The 19,590-nt window shown below is 47.8% G+C and overlaps 1 protein-coding gene across 2 annotated transcripts in view; it reads left to right on the top strand.

Moving 5' to 3' along the window:
* The window catches only part of LOC115094538 (pre-mRNA 3'-end-processing factor FIP1-like), a 60,135-nt gene extending 42,463 nt beyond the window's left edge, over window positions 1-17,672 (top strand). For both annotated transcript variants that reach the window (XM_029607687.1, XM_029607688.1), the window contains exons 11-16: window positions 4,404-4,430; window positions 5,374-5,431; window positions 5,873-5,928; window positions 13,470-13,632; window positions 15,293-15,454; window positions 16,453-17,672. In XM_029607687.1, coding sequence (XP_029463547.1) covers window positions 4,404-4,430; window positions 5,374-5,431; window positions 5,873-5,928; window positions 13,470-13,632; window positions 15,293-15,454; window positions 16,453-16,576 — 590 coding nt within the window. In that variant the 3' untranslated portion in view covers window positions 16,577-17,672. The remainder of the gene's footprint in view (window positions 1-4,403; window positions 4,431-5,373; window positions 5,432-5,872; window positions 5,929-13,469; window positions 13,633-15,292; window positions 15,455-16,452) is intronic.
* Window positions 17,673-19,590: the final 1,918 nt, after the last annotated feature.

The following is a 19,590-nucleotide window of genomic DNA, read 5'->3' as shown; positions in this document are numbered from 1 at the left end:
TAGTGGATAATACACTGAAATAGTCGACTCAGTGTGCTGCGGCAGTCAAAAAAGCAAACAATGTTGGGAATTATTGTAATGAAGGGAATGGAAAATAAAACTGAGTATGACATAATGCCTCTGTATCACTCCATGGTGAGACCGCACCTAGAATACTGTGTACAATTCTGGTCGCCGCATCTCAAAAAAGATATAATTGCGATGGAGAAGGTACAGAGAAGGGCAACCAAAATGATAAAGGGCATAGAATGGCTCCCCATGTGAGGAAAGACTGAAGAGGTTAGGACTGTTCAGCTTGAAGAAGAGGTGGCTGAGGAGGGAACATGATAGAGGTCTACGAAGTCATGAAAGGAGTTGAACAATTAAATGTGAAATGGTTCTTTACTCTTTCAGATAATACAAGGAATACGGGGCACTTCAAGAAGTTAGCAAGTAGCACATTTAAAACAAATTGGAGAACATTCTTTTTCACTCAGTGCACAATTAAGCTCTGGAATTTGTTGCCAGAGGATGTGGTTAAGGCAGCTAGTGTAGCTGGATTTAAAAAAAGGTTTGGATAAGTTTAAAATCCATAAACTACTATTAATCAATAGAAAATACCCATTGCTTGTTAGCGGCATTAGTAGCATGGGACCTTGCAAGGTGCTTTTAACTTGGATTGTCCACTGTTGGAGACAGGATGCTGGGCTTGATGGACCCTTGTTCTGACCCAGCATGGTATGTTCTTATGTTCTTATGTACATTGCAAAACTGGGAGATATGCAAATGACATTTAAGGTGGACAAATGCAAAGTGACACCCTTAGGGAAGAGTAACCCACTCAGGAAAAGGATCTAAGTGTCATTGCTGAAAATACATTGAGATCTGCTCAGTGTGCAGCAGCAGCCAATTAGAAAACAAATAGAATGCTAGGGATTATTAGAAAAGGAATGGAGAATAAAACAGGGAATATAATACCTTTTGTATCGCTCCATAGTGCGACCTCATCTTAAATCCTGTATCCAATTCTGGTCACCACATCTCAAAAAATATATAGCGGAATGTGGAAAGGTAGAGAGAAGGGCAACCAAAATGATAAAGGGGTTGGAACAGCTCCCCTATGAGGAAAGGCTGAAGAGGTTAGGGCTCTTCAGCTTGGAGAAGAGACGGCTGAAGGGGGGAGATCTATAAAATAATGAGTGGAATGGAATGAGTAAACATTAATCAGTTGTTTCCTGTTCATACCCCAGATCAGTCCAGACAAGTGGGTTCTGCATCCTTAACATCAGCTAGAAGCAGAGACTAAATACTTTTCAGGCAATGCTACATAACTGAGAATGCCACCTGTGGTCCTTCAGTATTTCTCTGTCTCCAGCAGATGGTAGAGGTGCAAACCTGCAGTCTGATCTTAGTTTAAAGAAAACAGACATGAAGACAGTGTTTCCAGAGGTATTCGCTCCCTCACTCCCTCTGAGGCCTTCTCACCCAGTCTGGATGTCTGCAGCAGCCAGGAGCTTCCTGCTGTTTCTCTGGGTTGCTCGGGGGCTGTTTCTTTAAAAAAAAAAAAAAAAAAAAAGTGCCAGGGAGTCCTTTTTCTTTCAGCAGCAGCAGTTGGCCTTTGACTCCGGGGTGAGGAGGAAGGCGCGCAGCTTGTGCGATTTCAGAACCTGAGGCCGGGATAGCGTCAGCAGCGGTGTCTGAGCTGCTTTTTTTTCACCACTCAGGAGTGTTCGGTTTTTTTGGTTTTTTTTTAAACCACGGCTGCATCTCTCTTCAGGCCGCCTCCCGTGGAGTGCGGGGAAGTCTATAGGGCCTGCAGGGGGAGGCGATTGCACCTCAGTGCAGCCCTTCTCTTCTGTAGCTGCCTCTGGAGGTGAAGATGCCTTGGCAGAGGGCTCAGCAGGCAGTGATGCACCCATTCTGCAGATTTAGCCTATAATTCTTTCTGGGTCCAAGTAGCAGCCTTGGGTTGTTACAGAGGGAGGTTGCAAGTACTGTTAGCGTCTCATCCGAACATGGTACATTTTCTTAAACGAACAAAGCATTTGCATGCTCTGGTCCGTAAGCTTTTTACCTGTCATGGAATCTTAATTTGGTTCTGTGAGTGTGTATTTATTTTAATTTATGTATTTAAGCATTTTATATACAGTCGTTCCAAGCGAAGATCACAACAGTTTACAAAAGTGACATTCATATTATAGGTCAACACAACATCTAAGCATGTTAACTAGAGGGCTTGGATAGTAATTTGGTTATACATAGTTTCCATTTCAATAGTCTTCATTAGAGATGTGTTTCGGGTAAAAATTTAGTGTCTGGTTTCGTTTCGGGGGGCCTCCTGCAGGAATGTAGTTTTTCCCGCGGTTTGGGGGTTTTTTTTTCCGGGGGCCCCAATAATGCGCACTAACCTGGCAGAGTTAGTGCGCGCATTAACACAAAAATGAATTTTTTCCAAAATTTTGGAAAAAAGTCAATCGTTTTTCGGTTCTCCCAAACCATTCCAAATTAGGCAATTTTGTTGAAATTGCCTAATTTGGGGAAAACGATTGTACATCCCTAGTCTTCATATACTAGTCAGAGGTGTCTTAGTACACTTTACATCACACATTACCTGTCGATCATTCTTCAAACATTAACGATGTTTTTAATCTTGTAGTTTTCTGCATATTGATATTTTGTAAGATCGTATGCCTTTTTGAAGAGACAGGTTTTCAGCTCCTGTTTGAAACTCTTTGTCTGATATCACACGTAATGTCTCTGGAAGAGAGTTCCACAACATGGGACCTGCTATGGAAAACATTCAGTCTCTTATTTGTGTTAGAGTATTGTGTGGACCTCCTTTTCAACCTTTGAAAAGGAATTACCCTGAACACTGTGTTCCTGGTGGCAATTTGTTTGGCGAGATGGAATTTCAGAGCTTCAAGCCTTATCGTGCAGAAATCCTTTTTTGCAAATTTTCGGTGATGGAGTTTTTGTGTGCGGTGCCTTCCTTTTTGCCCAAGGTCGTCAGCATTTCATCTTAGCCAGATGGTGGAATTACCAGGCTTCCCCCGGACCTGCTGTCTGATTCTCTCCATGCAAAGGAGCTTCACCTTTTGGGCGTAAGTCGGGTTCTCTTGCGATATCTCAAGGTGATACATGGATTTCGGAGGTCAGACCTCTTCTTTGTGTTCAGTGGACCAAATAAGAGTTGCAAAGCAGATAGCATGATTGCAAGGTGGGTAAAGGAGGCGATTGTTTCGGCCTGTATTTGTAAAGGTCGGTCGATCCGTGAGGGATTGTGAGCACATTCGATTAGGGCGCAGCCAGCCTCCTGGGCGGACTGTCAGTTGGTGTCTCTGCAGCGGATTTGTCGTGCAGCTCCTTGGTTCTGTTTGCACACTTTTACTAAACATTACTGTTTTGATGACGGAGCCTCCGGAAGAGGCCTCGTTTGGTGAAAGTGTGCTGCGTGCAGGTCTTTCGGGATCCCATGCAGTGTGGAGGGGCTTGGGTACACCCCACTTGTTTGGACTGATCTGGGGTATGAACAGCAAAGGAAAATTGATTCTTACCTGCTAATATTTGTTCCTGGCTTCTTATTTTTATTAGGACTATTTCGAAAGGACCTTTCCTGCTTCTGGAAGCTGCAGGTGCTGCAGAATTTGGAATGTGATTGTACATAGTTTGGTTGGGGGTTCGAACTTATTCCTCAGCTCGGTCGAGAGAGAGAAATCTTTGGTGTTTGGGAAGTAGTCATTGTGGCTTGGGTACAGGTCAGTACTGAGGCACTGCAGGTGGCACTCTCGGCTAAGTAGCATTGCCTGAAAGGTTTTTATTCTCTGCTTCCAACTGCTGGTAGGGATGCAAAACCTACTTGTTTGGATTGATCTATGGTATTCCAGGAACGAAAATTAGCAGGTAAGAACCAATTTTCCTTTACTCTTTTGAAAAGTACAAAGATCAAGGTACACACAATGAAGTTACTAGGAAATACCTTTAAAACTAATGAGAGATCATATTTTTTCACTCAATGCATAATTAAGCGCTGGAATTCATTGCCAGAGGATGTGGTGAAAGCTATTGCAGTAGCTGCGTTTAAAAAAAAGTTTGGAAAAGTCCATCATCCATTATTATTAAAGTAGAGTTGCAGAAGTCCATTACTTATTCTTGGGATAAGCAGCTTGGAATTTATCTACCGCTTGGGATCCTGCCAGGTACTTGTGACCTGGCTTGGCCACTGTTGGAAACAGATATTGGGCTTGATGGACCTTTGGTCTGACCCAGTATAGCAAGTCTTATGTTCTTATGGTTGCGCCATGGTAGATTAGGCCTTAGATTTCTGAGATTAAATGCTTCTTTACCTGGATTTTGAAGAAATATGGAGATTGTGTGCCACAGTATAGACAGCTCAAAATATCCTCTTGGTTTTTGTTCTTGCACAGGTCTTCCACCTCCAGGCCCCATCCCAGGTAAGCCCATGCTTTCTGTGTAATCGCCTTGTTAGAAAACCCAAAGGCGCTGCCATGCAGAGGTATCTGGGTGAGATTTCCTGGCTCTGGTCAGCAGGGACAAAGGGATGCTATAGAGGCAGCGTTGACGACCCCCTGCAGGAATCCTAGGAGTCAGATTCAGGGGACCATGATTACAGAGTTCTGGAAGGCACTCGGCCCCTGGCCCAAGACTGTTGCTACAGTGACCAGATTGTATTAAATTATAGGGGGGAAAAAATATGAAGGTTCCTGATGCAAGATGTCTGCCTTAGTTCCAGCTGAGCTGCAGGAAACTGCCAGATAACAGGGGGGGGGGGTGGGGTGGGTTTGTTTTTAAACAGCAAGCAGCTTCCTTCTGAAAGGGTTTGCCCCATGCTATTCCTAATGTAAACGCTTTTTTTTTTTTTTTTTTTTTTTAAATAAACCAGGGAGGGCAGTTTCTTTTGGTTTTTGGCACGAGCGGTGATCTAGCCGGTAACAGATTCTCCTGCCTGGCTTTTTACGCACTCAGCATGCCAGCGGCTGCACAGCAGTTCTCTCCACTTCTGTTTTTAAGGACTGGGAATTTAGGCTGCAGGTTTACTATGCTAAAAGTCTATGAAGGGGTTGAGTGGGGGGAGAGGGAGGGCAGCAGGTAAGACCATGTAGAGAAAACGACTCGATTTCTTGGCCAGGAGGGATTGACCTGTATGGTTTTTATCTCGGCGGCCATATTGTTGCCCTAAGAGTGCCTGTGCCCACGAGGCAAGGGGGCCTCTCGCACTGTCGGGGACTTGTACCAATTGCGCATCTATGGTTTGAAGCGAGTGTGAGGGGGTTGCGAACATCTTGTACAGTGCGCACACCCCCATGCACCCCTCTGTAATGCAGAGTTGCCTAAAGCCTGCGTTGCCCGCTTGATTTTCTGTGTTTTTATACCTAGGATTGTTTCCTCCACCTCTGGCCCCTCCACCAGCACTTCTAATTCCGACACTGGATGGGTAAGAGGAGTTTCCTTTCAATGCCAATGCCATTTATCTTCTTGTGCTTCCGGTGCCGCGTAGCGCTGTGAAATCAAATTCAATTGCTCTGCCAGTGCCTGGCCCTTGAAGCGTTCAGAATTGTAACTGCTTCTCTCTCCGTGTCATGATCTTACAACGTGCGAGGTTCTGCGGTTACAAAACACGTGGCGTCTTCCAAGTCATGGTGTTCTCGCCGTACCATGGTCCTAGGAACTGTGCCATTCTCTGCCCCACCAGTTTGAGGCATCACGAGTTCAGAAACCATAGCATTCTCCATGCCACGGTCTCAGGAACTGTCGTTCTGTATGCCGTGGTCTTGGGAACCATCGCAACTGGGACGTGGGATTCAGAACAACACTGGCGTACCTTAAAATTACTTCCACTATTTTTATGTCTTTTTTTTATTTTTTTTTTCCAAAGCTCATCTGCCAGTTACAATAACAGACAACCTCCTTCATTTGGATACAGCTCCGGGGGTAAGTAGCGATAAGGACCGACTTGGAATGGTCTTTTTCCAATAGAATGAGGACCTGATGGGGTGGGTTTTTAAGAGCCTATAGTGGTAGTTCCCACAATACAGTCCTGAGGAAGGCCAAACCTCTCTGGTTTTCATGGTACCCATAACAGATAGTTCTTCTGGGTTCCCATCCATTTGTTCTAATTAATCAGATTAATTTGCATATATTAGTTACCTTTAAATTCAGATCTGATGGGGGTTCTTAAGGACCAAATCTGCAAACCAGAGGCCTTGTTCCTTGACAACTATAATGGACTAATGCCGGATTCCCTATTGTTATGGCTCCCAATTGGATTTAAAATTAATAATGGAGACATTTTATTACATTTTTTCCTGATTTCCCACCATCTGGTCTTCTGCCATAGCTCCAGTCCAGCAAGCCCACGATTTTTCCTTCCACGAATCTCCCTGAAGGTGCATAACTAGCTGGGGAAGCAGTGATATTTAGTGAAGTCTAAGCCTTTGGTACATTATGTCATTCCTGGGTTCCTGCCTTAGGCTGCCTCTCCTCTGTGTGATGTCCCATGTCCTTGGGCTGTCCTTGGAGAGGGACACTTTCCACTTTACCTCTGCTGGGTTAAGTTGATCCCAAACATGGGTCTTCCCTGTAAAGATGCACGGCGCCAATCGGTGAACCTGCCTGGCATGATTTTGTGTGGACAGTTTAAGAGCTACGTGTGCTGGGTCGATGGGGAGTCTTCCAGTTTCACTTTACATTGGTGGTTCTAATCTTACAAGGAGCCCCCTCAGTCAGCACTGTGCCTATTGCAACAGTCATATAGGGCGTTTATGTGCACACTTGTTACATGGTCTCAGGACTATTGCAGCTCAGTTACTATGGTCTGCCCCATTGCCTCTCAGGTGCTGCTAGTTGCAGAGTGCTCTGAATACATGGTTGGATGTCTGACTTTAATCATGTGTTACTTTCTCCTGTAATACTGTCACTGAGTTCCTCCAAGTGTGTACATAAGTCTTGTGCACCCCCCCTCCTCTATTTCCTCCTATGCTCTGCTTTCCTTCCCTTACGAGTGAAAACTCCTGTTACCTCAGGTCTTCCAAGTATGAGGCCCCCGCTATACACTTCATGCATACTTCAGATTCAAGTTTGCACCAGAAGGCGTTAATCATGGAACCATTCATTAAACTGTGGTTATCACTAACCGGATGTGTGTACTGGGTTATTATATTGTCTAGCTCTCTATATAAAGAGAGAGAGTGTGTGTTATTGTAACTAATGGCTTCTTTTCTCCTAGGACAAGCAGGATGGTAGTCCTCACATATGGATGACATCATCAGATGGAGCCCAGCATGCCACTATCTATGCATCCACGCGGGGTCCCTCTTCAGTCTCTCTTTTTCCACAATGCTGAAGCCTCGCAGCCATGGAGCTTGCGCTCTTCTGTTTGTGTGGGGAAAACTATTTTCCTCCCTTCCCGTCGGGTCCCTCTGTGCTTCGGGGATGTTTTTGGGCGCTGCGGTAAGTCTTTGTTGTTCGCAGTCGATTACCGATGGTGCCGCCTCCCGGTGGCCACCGGGCATCGACCGCACGTTGCGTGCTTTTTCCAATGGCATCGTCTGGCTTCCGCCAGTGCCCCCGGACCATGTCCATTACAGACCCCCCATGAGGTCTGCGTTTTGTGCCTGGGGGCATTGCATGATGTCCGTGGCTGCGATTTTTTTGTCCAGGGGCGGTCGCACATGCCTCAATAAAATAGAAAAGTTGTTTGGCACCAAAAAGTCAGAACCCTCTACTTTTGGCTTCGGCGGCATCGACACCAAAGGGTAAGGAGGTCTTAGCGACCCCGACCCCCTTTAGTGTCTCCACTACCGGTTACCAGGCTGGAACTAGTTGCAGGGGACTGTCAGATTTCAGTTTCCTCTTGTTCCAGGTCTGGATCCTCTCCATCTCCCTTGGCTTTGGGGCCGAGCATCAGGGGAAATCAAGAAAACATTGCTATCGATCCTCATTGTCACATACGTCTGACCACAGGAGGGCACCGGCACTGACCGTGCTGCCCCCAAAGTGGTCCCGGGCCGAGGAAGCCTCACCTTCCGTGCAACCCGAAAGTCCACAGCGATCCCCACTAATGCCGGTAGAAGGCACAGATCCTTCCCACCCCTCCACCCCCGCGGTTTGGGGAGGATCTGGTTTTTCCGCCACCGCCTCATCAAGCTGTCTTGTCCTCGTCAGCATTCAAGAAGGATTTGGAGAGATGCATGCAGCTGGTGGACAGCTGGGCCTTTCAGGATATTGAGCCGCCAGTTCCACCGGGACTGCCTCTGCCACCAGAGCCCACTCCATCGGAGCTTGTGCTTTTGTTGGAATGGCTGGACCTGCTGCTTGGTGTTTTGCCGACGTAGCCTGCCCCTATGCGACGGGCTCCCTCCTTGACACAGGGAGCATCGATGCGGCCTCCACTGTTGGCTATCCCGGTGAGTGATTCCTCCATTGAAGATAGGCTATCGGGGTTGATGGTGCCACTTCCACGCAAAACACCCTGACCGGTGTTAGCCCTCCCTGGTCCTTCGGGATCAATGCTGTTGGAACCGCCGATTCCCTTGGTGCTCTCAGTGCCCCCAGGGCCTTAGGTGCCGGTGCATCCTCCGGTTCCACCGGTACCTTTGGTGCCCACACCAATGCCATTGGTGTCGCACAGACCATTGGGGTCTCAGCATAAAAGCTCACTGGGGGCTTCACCTCAGGTGTTCCTGGGCACACTGAATGAGGATGCTCTCTATGATCCTTGGGAGGGTGAGGCATCCCCACTCGATGGAGGACTCCGAGGACTTGCCTTCCGAGCCATCTCCTCCTGAGGAGAGGCGTAAATCTCCACTGGAAGACTTAACTTTTTCCAGGTACATGAGGGCCATGGCAGAATCTTTGCCTTTTCAGCTCCTGACCGAGCAGGATTCCAGGCAAAAGATGCTGGAAGTCCTGCAATTTGTGGTCACTCTAAAAGAGATGGTTGCTGTACCAGTGCACTACATCTTTAAAGATGTGGTTGACCGGCAATAGGAGCACCCCATTTCCATCCCTCCAGTAAGCCAGAAGACTGATGCTGTCTATGTGGTACAACACACCACAGGATTTGAATGCCGCCAGTTTCCACACCAGTCAGTAGTGGTGGAATCCGCCTTAAAGAAAGCAAAGAGACTGCGGACTCAAGCTTCGGCTCCTCTAGGTTGTGAGCATAGGGCCCTGGACGTTCTAGGAAGAAGTCTTCCAGGGGTCCATGTTGGTAGCCCGGATTGCGTGTTATCAGCTTTATATGAGCCAATACTCCAGAAACCTCTGGAAACAGGTTCGGGATCAGGTGGAGCACCTTCCACAGCAATTTCAGGAAGATTTCCTGAAGGTGATCCAACAAGGCCTGGAGTGTGACAAATATGAGGTTTTCTCGGCTTACAATGTGTTTGAAACAGCAGCGAGAGTGGCAGCGGCAGGCATTGGAGCTCGATACATGACCTGGTGTCGGGCTTCAGGCCTCAGACCTCCGTCCCTAAGTACAAAACTGTCTTGCGGACCTGTCATGCCCTGTACTGGGGAGAATCTCTTCGGTGATAAGATCAAAGAAGCAGTAGTGCAGCTGAAGGACTACAATGAAACCCTCCAGCAACTATCAGTCAGCACCTTGGACCCTCTATCCTCTGGCAAAAATCCATCGTGGCAAACATCAAGATTCCCCTTTTACTACTAGGGCGAGACTTCAGCAGGCGCCAGCTAGGTCAAGGGTAAGGCAACTATGTGCCCCTCGACCGCACCCGGTCCCGCAGCAGAGCCCCACCACTGGGTTTTGACTAGAGGCGAGGGAGTTTAAGCCAGCAATCCGTGCCCCCGAGAAACTATTCTCCAGTGGGAGGGGCCATCTACAAATGTTTGCCAATCTGTGGCTCTGTCACCTTGGGATACAGATTGAACTTCCGACTGACCCCTCCACCATCTCCTCCGTGACCCTTATGAAGGGCCTCCAGCAAACCAGCAAATACTTCAACTAGAGCTGGCTCAAGTGGTCAAGCCTGTTCCGCCAAATCAGCAGAATGATTGGTTTTACTCCAGGCATTTCCTGATTCCCAAGAAAGCCAGAGGCCTTTGCCCCATCTTAGATCTAAGGGTGCTGAACAGATTTCTCATAAGAGAAAAATTCAAAATGGTCTCGGGTGCCCTAATTCCTCTCCTGAGGACTGGGGAGTGACTTTGCTCCCTCAGACGCTTACACTCATATTGCGATCTCTCCCTGCCATCAGAAATACCTCCGTTTTTCTGGTGGGGGAGGAACACTATCAGTATCAAGTGCTGCCTTTCAGCTTCGCATCCGCACCCCGCGTCTTCACGAAATGCCTGGCAGTAATGGGCGGTTATTTCAGGAGATACCAGGTGCATGTCTTCCCCTTCCTGGATGATTGGCTCATCAAGAGCGACACCAGGCAGGGACATTCTCTCCACTCCACCATCTGGATCCTGGAGGTCTCAACTACCCAAAATCCCAGCTGGTTCCATCACTATAGCTGGATTTCATTGGGGCCAGGTTCGATACAGTCCAGGACAAGGCTTTTTTACCCTGGGACCAAGCACTGACCCTGGTGTCCCTGGCAGAATCTATCTCTTGCAGCCACAAGGCCTCTGCGCACCAGATCCTGTATCTCTTGGAAAACATGGTGGCGACTGTGCATGTCACACCTTTTGCTCGACTGCATGTGTTCAGAGAGCAGTGGACATTGCACTCTCAATGGTGTCAAGCTACCCAGGACCTTCGATCTCGCATCATAGTCACCACGCCACTTCAGCAATCCATCTCGTGTTGGGAGACCCTGTCCAACCTAGAGATGCGAATGCCTTTCCAGGTTTCTCCATCACGGGTTGTTATCACTTCAGATGCATCCCACATGGGTTGGGGAGCCCATGTTGCAGGCCTCAGCACTCAGGGTAAATGGGCCTCGCAGGAGCAGCAAATCAAACTTCCTGGAGCTCCGGCTAATCCGGTACACCCTATGGGCATTTCAGGATCAAGGTAGTTCTGGTGCAAACCAACAACCAAGTGGTGATGTGGTACCTGAATAAGCAAGAGGAATGGGTTATTTCCTCCTCTGCCAAGAGGCAGTACAGATCTGGTCCTGGGCTCTCTCTTACAGGGCATTCTCCTGCAAGCCATATACCTGCCAGGGGCTGAAAATGTGATGGCAGACGCTTTGAGTCGGAGTTGAAATAGGAGGAGGCGGATCGGATCATCTGCCTTTTGGGGGACCCCAGACATGGATCTGTTTGCTTCCCTGTGCAACAGGAAAGTGAATCGGTTCACTCCCTAGTCAGGATGGTCGGCCGACTGGTTTTGGATGCCTTCATTCATCATTGGGGCAGTGGCCTCCTATATGCATATCTTCTGCTTCCACTAGTGTCAAGGACTCTCTTAAAATTTCAACAGGACCGAGGGCCCATGATCCTGTTTGCGCCTTATTGGCCACAGCAGATCTTATTCTCGCTTCTACAGGATCTATCCTCATGGCCTCTGATCCATCTGGGGACCCCTCCAGTCCTGATCATGCAGGATCAGGGTAGGCTACACCATCTCACCCTCCCGGCCTTTTCCCTAACAGCATGGATGTTGATCGGATGACACTGTAGGCCCTGGGCCTCTCAGACAGCGTGTCTCTGGTCTTGGTGGAGTCTAGGAAGCCTTCGACTAAGAAGTCTTGCAATCTCAAGTGGAAGAGGTGCTCTGTCTGCTGCAAGGGAAAATATTTGGATCAGTTCTCCTGCTCAACTGTGAGACTTCTGGACTATCTGTTACACCTGAGTCTGGCTCCATGAGAGTTCACTTTAGTGCCATTGGAGCATATCACCGGGGAGGTGGATGGCTCGTCCATCTCAAGCCATCCTCTCATGGGGTGTTTCATGAGGGGCTTGCTTCAGCTCAAGCCTCCGATCCGACCCCCAGTGGTATCCTGGGACCTCAGCTTGATCTTGACCCATTTCATGAGATCACTGTTTGAGCCCCTGAGATCTTGCGACCTGAAGTACCTATCCTGTAAGGTCATCTTCCTAGTGGCGGTAACCTCAGCATGCATGGTCAGTGAACTTCGGGCTTTGGTGCCATATCCACCTTATACAAACTTTTTCATAAGGTGGTTTTGCGCATGCATCCTAAGTTCCTACCAAAGGTGGTCACTGAGTTCCATCTCAATCAGTCTATTGTCCTGCTCACCTTTTTTTCAAGGCCGCACTCTCACCATGTTGAATGAGTCCTGCACACCCTAGATCAGTGATGGCAAACTCCAGTCCTCCAGTGCCACAAACAGGCCAGGTTTTCAAGATATCCACAATGAATATACATGAGAAAGATCTGCATGCATTGGCTCCATTGTATGCAAATCTATCTCATGCATATTCATTGTGGATATCCTGAAAACCTGGCCTGTTTGTGGCATTCGAGGACTGGAGTTCACCATCACTGCCCTAGATTGTAAGAGGGCCCTAGCCTTTTACCTGGACTGGATAGCAGCCCATCGCCAGTCCATGCAACTTTGTCTCCTTTGATAAGAACAGATTGGGAGTCGCAGTGTCCACGCAGACCTTGTCAAACTGGCTAGCAGACTGTATTTCATTCTCGTTCCGCACAAGTGGGACTGCAACTTAAGGGCCACGTCAAGGCTCATTCTGTACGAGCCATGTCAGCTTCGGGGGCTCACTTGCATGTGGTACCCATGCATGAGATCTGCAGGGTGGCGACTTGGCATTCCCTCCACACCTTCGCCTCTCATTATTGCTAGACAAAGATGGTCGACATGACAGTAGTTTCAGTCAGTCTGTCCTCTGTAAGCCTTTTCAGCCATGAAAATCAACTCTCCTTACCTTGGGCCCTTTTTTCAGATTTAGGCTGTCTCCCTCTGTGACCAACAGCACCGAGTTTGTGTGCCCGTTGGCACCTGGTTGGATGCCTGTTGGTCTTGTTTGTTGTTTGGGAGCAGCCTGTAGCTATGTATTCACCCATGTGTGAAGACTACCATCCGGATGTTAGTCCTCATGAAATCCACCCGCCGCCCCACGGAGTTGACTTTCTTTAGGTTTGTTTTATTTTTTTGTGAATTCCATATTATAAGACAGAAGAGGGGACCCCACATGGATAGTGGCATGCTGGGCATGCTCGGTGTGTCAGGTTTTCTGTGCTGGGCTCCATCTGATGATGTCACCCATGTGTGAAGGCTAACATTCTGCTGTCCTAGGAGACCACCTGTTACAGGTAAGCAACTCTGCTCTCTCCCTCTTTATAAGGTCTTCACTTCACTAACTTGTGTCTTTAATATATTTAGAACAGGCAAACCATTTTCATTTGATGTTATATATCCAAAAGAAATGTAATGGAAATAGAGCTCTATTGATTTTCCCAGCAAGAGAGAGATCTTCAAGGGTGGAAAGTGGTTCACTTTGACTTTGCTGCTGTCTTTTTAGCTGTCTGGTGAGGCCGTGGGCCATTGGGTCACTCAGGAAGTGTTTCCTTGTTGCAGATCCTGGTTTTGTCAGCTATCCTCCAATCTCCACCACTCGCACGCCCTGGGTGACAATGGTGGATAAGGGGACGAGCAGCTCTGCTGGAAGTCGCTGGGAGTACTCCAGATCCAGACGAGAACGGGACAGAGAGAGAACGCCATCTGTCAGTGAATACAGCAAGTGAGTGCTGGGCTGTCATCGGTGGAGACACCGCCTCCTGCAGACATGGCCATAATCTTTCTTTAGACTAGACTAAGAGCAGTTTGGTCCCTTTTTAGCAAAGGGCGGTTAAGAGGCCAGAGCCCTTGTAGCTCGTATGAGAGGCAGTCATGGAGATCTGGTTACCCAGAAAACAGATGTATGCGAGGTCTTTTATGAGACCTTATACACCGCAGATACTAACGAAGGGAAAGAGGTAGAAGACCTCTTCTTTCAAAACTTGCCCCTCCCAAAACTCTTAGAACCGCACTTGGATTTCTTGAACTGGCCAATTCATCGCCTCTGTGTGCAATCTGGCAAATCCCCCAGCCCAGATGGATTCTCATACGACTTCTATAAAATATTGCGCAGCCACCTGGTCACCCCCCTAACAAATTTCTACCTAGAGGGCCTTGCTAAACAGGCCTTTCTGGCAACCTTTAATTTGGCCCACATCACGGTCCTCCCAAAACCTGAGAAAGTTCTTACTCTCCTATTACAGGTCAATTTCCCTTCTATACTGGGACTTAAAAATCCTAGCAAAAGTTTTAGCTGACAGACTAAATATTTAATTACCCTCCTTATCAAGTCGGGTTTGTCAAGGGGAGGAAGGTGAACTCTAAAATCATTAGCTTACTGACTGCTCTGAAAACCTGCCAGTTACACAGAACCCCTGCCTTAGCTATTGGATTCGACTCCGAGAAAGCATTCGACAGAGTATCATGGATATACCTTTTTTCAACACTCTGTACATTTGGCTTTCAAGGAGACTTTTTGAAATACATATCCTTACTCTGTAATCAACTGGTATCGCACATCAGTCACAAGACTGGAGAAGGACCCTGCGTGGACGTGTGATATGGGGCAATGCTGGGCATGCTCAGTGTGCCTAGTCAAAGTTCTAGAAACTTTGACATGTTTTCTGCGTTGGGGCTCCATCGGATGATGTCACCCACATGTGAGGACTAATATCCTGCTGTCCTTGGAGAACACCTGTTACACAGAGCTGCTTACCTATGTTTATGTAAACTGATATTGTGATGACTGACTATTTATTTATTTATTTATTTATTTATTAATTTTTATATACCGGAATTCCTGTATGCAATACAAATCAATCCGGTTTACAAGTAACGAAAAGGTTGCCCTGGTCTTGGGGTTAGACCGGGGTTTTTTTTACATGGAACACAGAACAATAACTAATCAACCATTGAACACAGAACAATAACTAATCAACCATTGAACATTATTTTAGGGAATATTGAAAGTAACAAAATTTAACAAATTTAACAAATTTAAACATAATAACATAATAACAAATAAACTTATTCGTGTATTGAATAGTATGTGTGTGTTCACCTTTTTACAAGGAACTTTAGTAGCGTACTAGTAGACGTACTAGTAGACGTACTAGTAGACTTCTACTAGTTCTGCTGCTACCACTGGTGAGCCTCAAGACAGGTAGAGAACATTACAGCACAGAATGCAGTCTGTTTTCTTGTTAGTATATTGCTTGCTGCATGCAGCACTGATTGCCAGTGCGTGTTGGTCACAAAAATGCATTTGTACTGCGTATCACCCTCTGATTTCCTCTGCGATGAGACGGTGATTCTGGCAGCGTCTGCTTCTTTCTCTGTTTTAGAAGTGACGACGAGCGCTACCATTACTTTGGCCAAGAGCGAAGTTACGATTATGAGCGGGAGTACCGTCGAAGCAGAGACCACAGCAGAGAGAGGGAGGAGCGGCAGCGGGACCGTAGGCACCGGGAGAAGGAGGAGACCAGCAAGCACAAGAGTTCCAGGCGGTGAGGCCACTGTGGCGCTCCCCAAATACCATCCCCGAGAACCTCCGGCAGGCCTAGCACTTAAAGCAAACGCATTTCTTGAAGGTTTATTTCCGATATCCTAAAACCAAAGACAGGCTGGGTGGGGTTTCAAGGACCCAATGTGGGAGTCGTGGATGTAGTGAAATCTCATGTGGGAGAGATGAGGCCCTGGGCTCCAGGGTTTTACTGTTACTAGCGCTGGCATGACGCTGGTCCCCACAAAGTGATCCAGGCAGTAGATTTATGATCCCAGTACCACTCTGATAAGTTGAAGCTATGCTTTCCCGGCCTGCTTTGGTGCTGGTGCCCTGGCCAGGGACCTCAGTCAGTCCTTTTGGTCTTATACAGAGAGATTGTCTACCTACCTTTGCATTTTCTTTTGACTAACTGGGTTGGTTTTGTGAATTGTTTTAGTTGTAGTCATTTTACTGGCTTTTAGTTTCTCAGAGGACCAGCCAGGGAAGTGCTGGGGCTTGTGCTCTCTGCACCTTGCAGTCTCTCCTCCGCGCTACTTCCTCCCTTCCCCCTCATCCACTGATTTGCAGCTTGCATTCTGCTACCCCCCCCAACACAAGTCTGGTTTTTCAGGGTAAGCAAAATTTGAAAATGAATGGGGGTCTTAGACCATCTGTCTGAAGAATTATTGGTTTCTTTTTCTACTTTTCAGCCCCTTCAATGTGGATTACAGTCAGATACTGTAGTAATTTCCCTGTCCCCCTGTGTGAGGGGAGGGTGAAGGGATTTACCCCGGGTCACAAAGCACAGTGGCATTTGAACCCTGGTTTGCTAGCCCTCTGTGTAACCACTGGCCTGTGCCTCCTGAAAGAAGCGATGGAGGACCACTCTCTGATTTGTGTAGCATGGGCAATGCATCCCCATTCCCCCTCACACATTGCAGCCCAATGCTTACCAAAAGCACTGCATTCATGTCTTCTGATGTCTTTTTGTTTTTTGGGGGGTTTTTTCTTATTAATCAGGAAACAGCATGAGAACGAAGAAGGAGAAGGGCACAGACGCCACAAACATAAAAAGAACAAGCGCAGTAAGGAGGAGAAAGAGGAGTGCCTTTCGCTGGGAGGCGATCAGGACGGCAGAGAGTAACGGGCTCCGGCGGCGGTCCCGGGAGCGAGAGAGGGCGTGAGCTGGCGTTCAGCACGCGGGCGCTGACCAGAAGCCACGCGGCCTGGGGGAACCAGCAGACTCCGTGATGGCTTTGGCTGGAAGTGGCGTTAGTAATGAGGATCAATAGCAATGGCCAGCGCTGTTCCCTATCTACAATCAAAAAAAAAAAAAGGGGGAAGAGAAAGTAGCATGACCCAAGCCATGCACCTGTCGTGGCCTGGAGAGGCGTGGGGTTCTCCAGCCGTGGCGAGTGTGGCCGACTAAACTCACCAGCTAAGAGAAACTTTGAAAGCAGTCTCACAGCTGCTCGGCTGAACAGGGCCCTGTGAAATCTTTTAAGACATTATCCTGGACCCCTCCCTAGCAAGTTTGCCTTGGTCTGTGTGCTAGAGGCTACTGTCTGTCTGTCCGACCTTTGGGAGAAGGATCGAGGTAGGGCTGGACTCCATTCTGAGCTGATTGGACTTTGCAGAGTGGCAGGAGCCTCCCGCAAAGCTAAGCCCCCCCCGCAGGGCCAGAACACACATCAATCCCATGATTCCTATGGGCTTGGGGGGGAGGGGGTTATATTATGGCAGCGCTTCCCAAACCAGGCATGGGGACCCTGCAGCCACTTGGGTCTTCAGGATCTCTCCCCTCCCCCCCCCCCCCCCCCGTGAGAGAAATGTGCATATCTTCTGTCTGCAGGGTATGTACGGTGCAGCTCCTGCCACGCTGAGGGGGCTGTGGGGGTATCTGGGCCAGGTTTCAGAACCACCGCGTTAAACTGCTTTCCCCTGCGCCTGGTGCTAGAGTCTGAAATGTGTTCATCATGGTTGAGTCACTGCTTAAAATCGAAATAGGCTGCCACGCACTTTCCAGAGAAAAGCTCTCGCCCAGGAAGCACTGTTTGCCCCTTTTGGATGGGAGCAGAGCTGGGAGGTGGGGGCGAGTCACCCACAGTCACTTGGGCTTTGAAAGGGCAGAACACAGTTCAATCCATGCCATCATTTTTTTTGTATTCTGGCTTTTCACTCTTCATCATCCTCCTCCTCTGACACCTCCCCCCCCCCCCCAAAAAAAAAAAAACCCACCCAATGAAGGATTATTAAAACTCCTGCCTGCCCCTAGAGCAGCAGTTAAATGCATGTTTTCTTTGCCCTTTGAGATTATGCACATTTTTACAATGCACTGCCGGGTCTCTTAGTTTGGGTTACCTGGGGATGCTCTCACTTTGCACTGCTCGCTGCCACTCTCATGCCCTCTTCCTGCCTTTCCCATCTTCTGCTGAGAGCGGACAGAGAAGGTTGCAGGAGGGCTCTCGCCGGTGTGGCAGAAGCTAAATGGTTAACATTATTTGTCTTGAAACTTCTTCTGGGAAACTACCGCAAACATACACACACATATTCTAACAATTTCTCCTACTCTTTAGTTACTTTCAGCCTCTACCTCAAACAACCAGAGTGAGGGGGAAAAACATTCTGCGCTCTGGCCCTTCTGTAAAAAAAGACTATTTCCTACCCTGTGCTTGTGGGGGAAAAAATCTTTATTGCAGCGGGTTCTGTCAGCTACGGGACCGCTAAAGCAGCAGTGTGAGCGGGAACCTGCACCGTGTCCTCTGGGCCTTGGCTGTATGCTTACATTTCTGTCTTCGCTCTTTTTTTTTTTTTTTCCCCCTCGTCTTATAGTATGACCGATTGTTTGAGACTACAAAGTTTGTGCTGTTTGTTTATGGCAACGCGCCCCTGCACCCACATACTTTCTCTCTCATTTCTGTTTTGCAATAAGCAGGGGGGTTCCTGAGCACCCTGCATGGGGGAAGTCAGGCCCTGCTACTGTGGGTAAAGCTGTAGATAGAAAAGCCTGGGAGTAGAGCCTGGATGGAAGATTAATAGAAGAGCAAGACCATGGTGGTAAATTTGGCCTGCAAGTGGCTCTTTGTCGTCTTACTTAGAGCAACTTTTCACCCTGCTGAAGGAAATCTTTTTTTTTTTTTAATTAGTAATTTTTATTTTGCAACATCAAACCACATTGAACAAAACTATTGCTGTGCATTGCAATAGCAGAAGAGATGAGACTGTAGCAATTGCCACCCTCCATGCTTTTATGAAACAAAACTCCCCCTACGACCCCACCCCCAGACCAGATATCATGGACACAACCTTGATCCAATCTATTCTCATTTGCACACCAATACTTTATGCGAGCACAAGGTACCAACGTCTGATGAATCCAAGCCCAGAGCCCTCCTCCAAGGGCCTCCAATAATCCTCAAACTTAGCTAAATTCTTTCTCTGCATTGCTGTCAAACACTTCGCATAAGAAACTTTTTCCAGTCTTTGTGTCCTGCCGCTGCTCTTTCCTCCACGGAGCTGCCCGCTCACAAACAGCAGCACTGAAACTTGTAGAAGATACGGACAGGGTTTGCTACATTAAGCCAAAAGAATAATTGTTCCTTAGCCACTTTTCTCCCCCGAAACATCATTTATCAATTGTAATACCCGATCAGCAAGAAGGAACCTGTGGCCCACCCTGCCTCCTCCATTTAATTTATTTAGATTTATATTCCACTTTTTGCATGTGGCTTCAGAGTGGATTACATTCAAATACTATAGGTATTTCCCTATCCCCAGAGAGCTTACAATCTATGTTTTTGTACCTGAGGCAATGGAGGGGTAAAGTGACTTGCCCAAGGTCAGAAGGAGCAACAACGGGACAAACCCTGGTCTCCTGGCTCATCGCCCACTGCTCTAACCACCAGGCTACTCCTCCACTCCATTTATCCTCCCGCTGGGCTATAATGGATGCAGCCGAACTGCAGTAAGGTACCAGCAATTATAGAGCACCTTAGAACTGCTTTCCTCAATAGAGGCAGAAATGGGACTGTGTTTTGGATGTTGAAAGCACATATCCTGTATCTTTGCTCCCAGGGTGCCACCCCAGTCTCATTCCCCTGCCTGTACACGTGCCCCCTTCAATAAACCTCTGTATCTTAGAGATACCCCCACATCAGT

The sequence above is a fragment of the Rhinatrema bivittatum genome, chromosome 6, assembly GCF_901001135.1.
Source record: "Rhinatrema bivittatum chromosome 6, aRhiBiv1.1, whole genome shotgun sequence".
Lineage (NCBI taxonomy): Eukaryota > Metazoa > Chordata > Amphibia > Gymnophiona > Rhinatrematidae > Rhinatrema > Rhinatrema bivittatum.
This window is presented reverse-complemented; position numbering and strand designations above follow the sequence as displayed.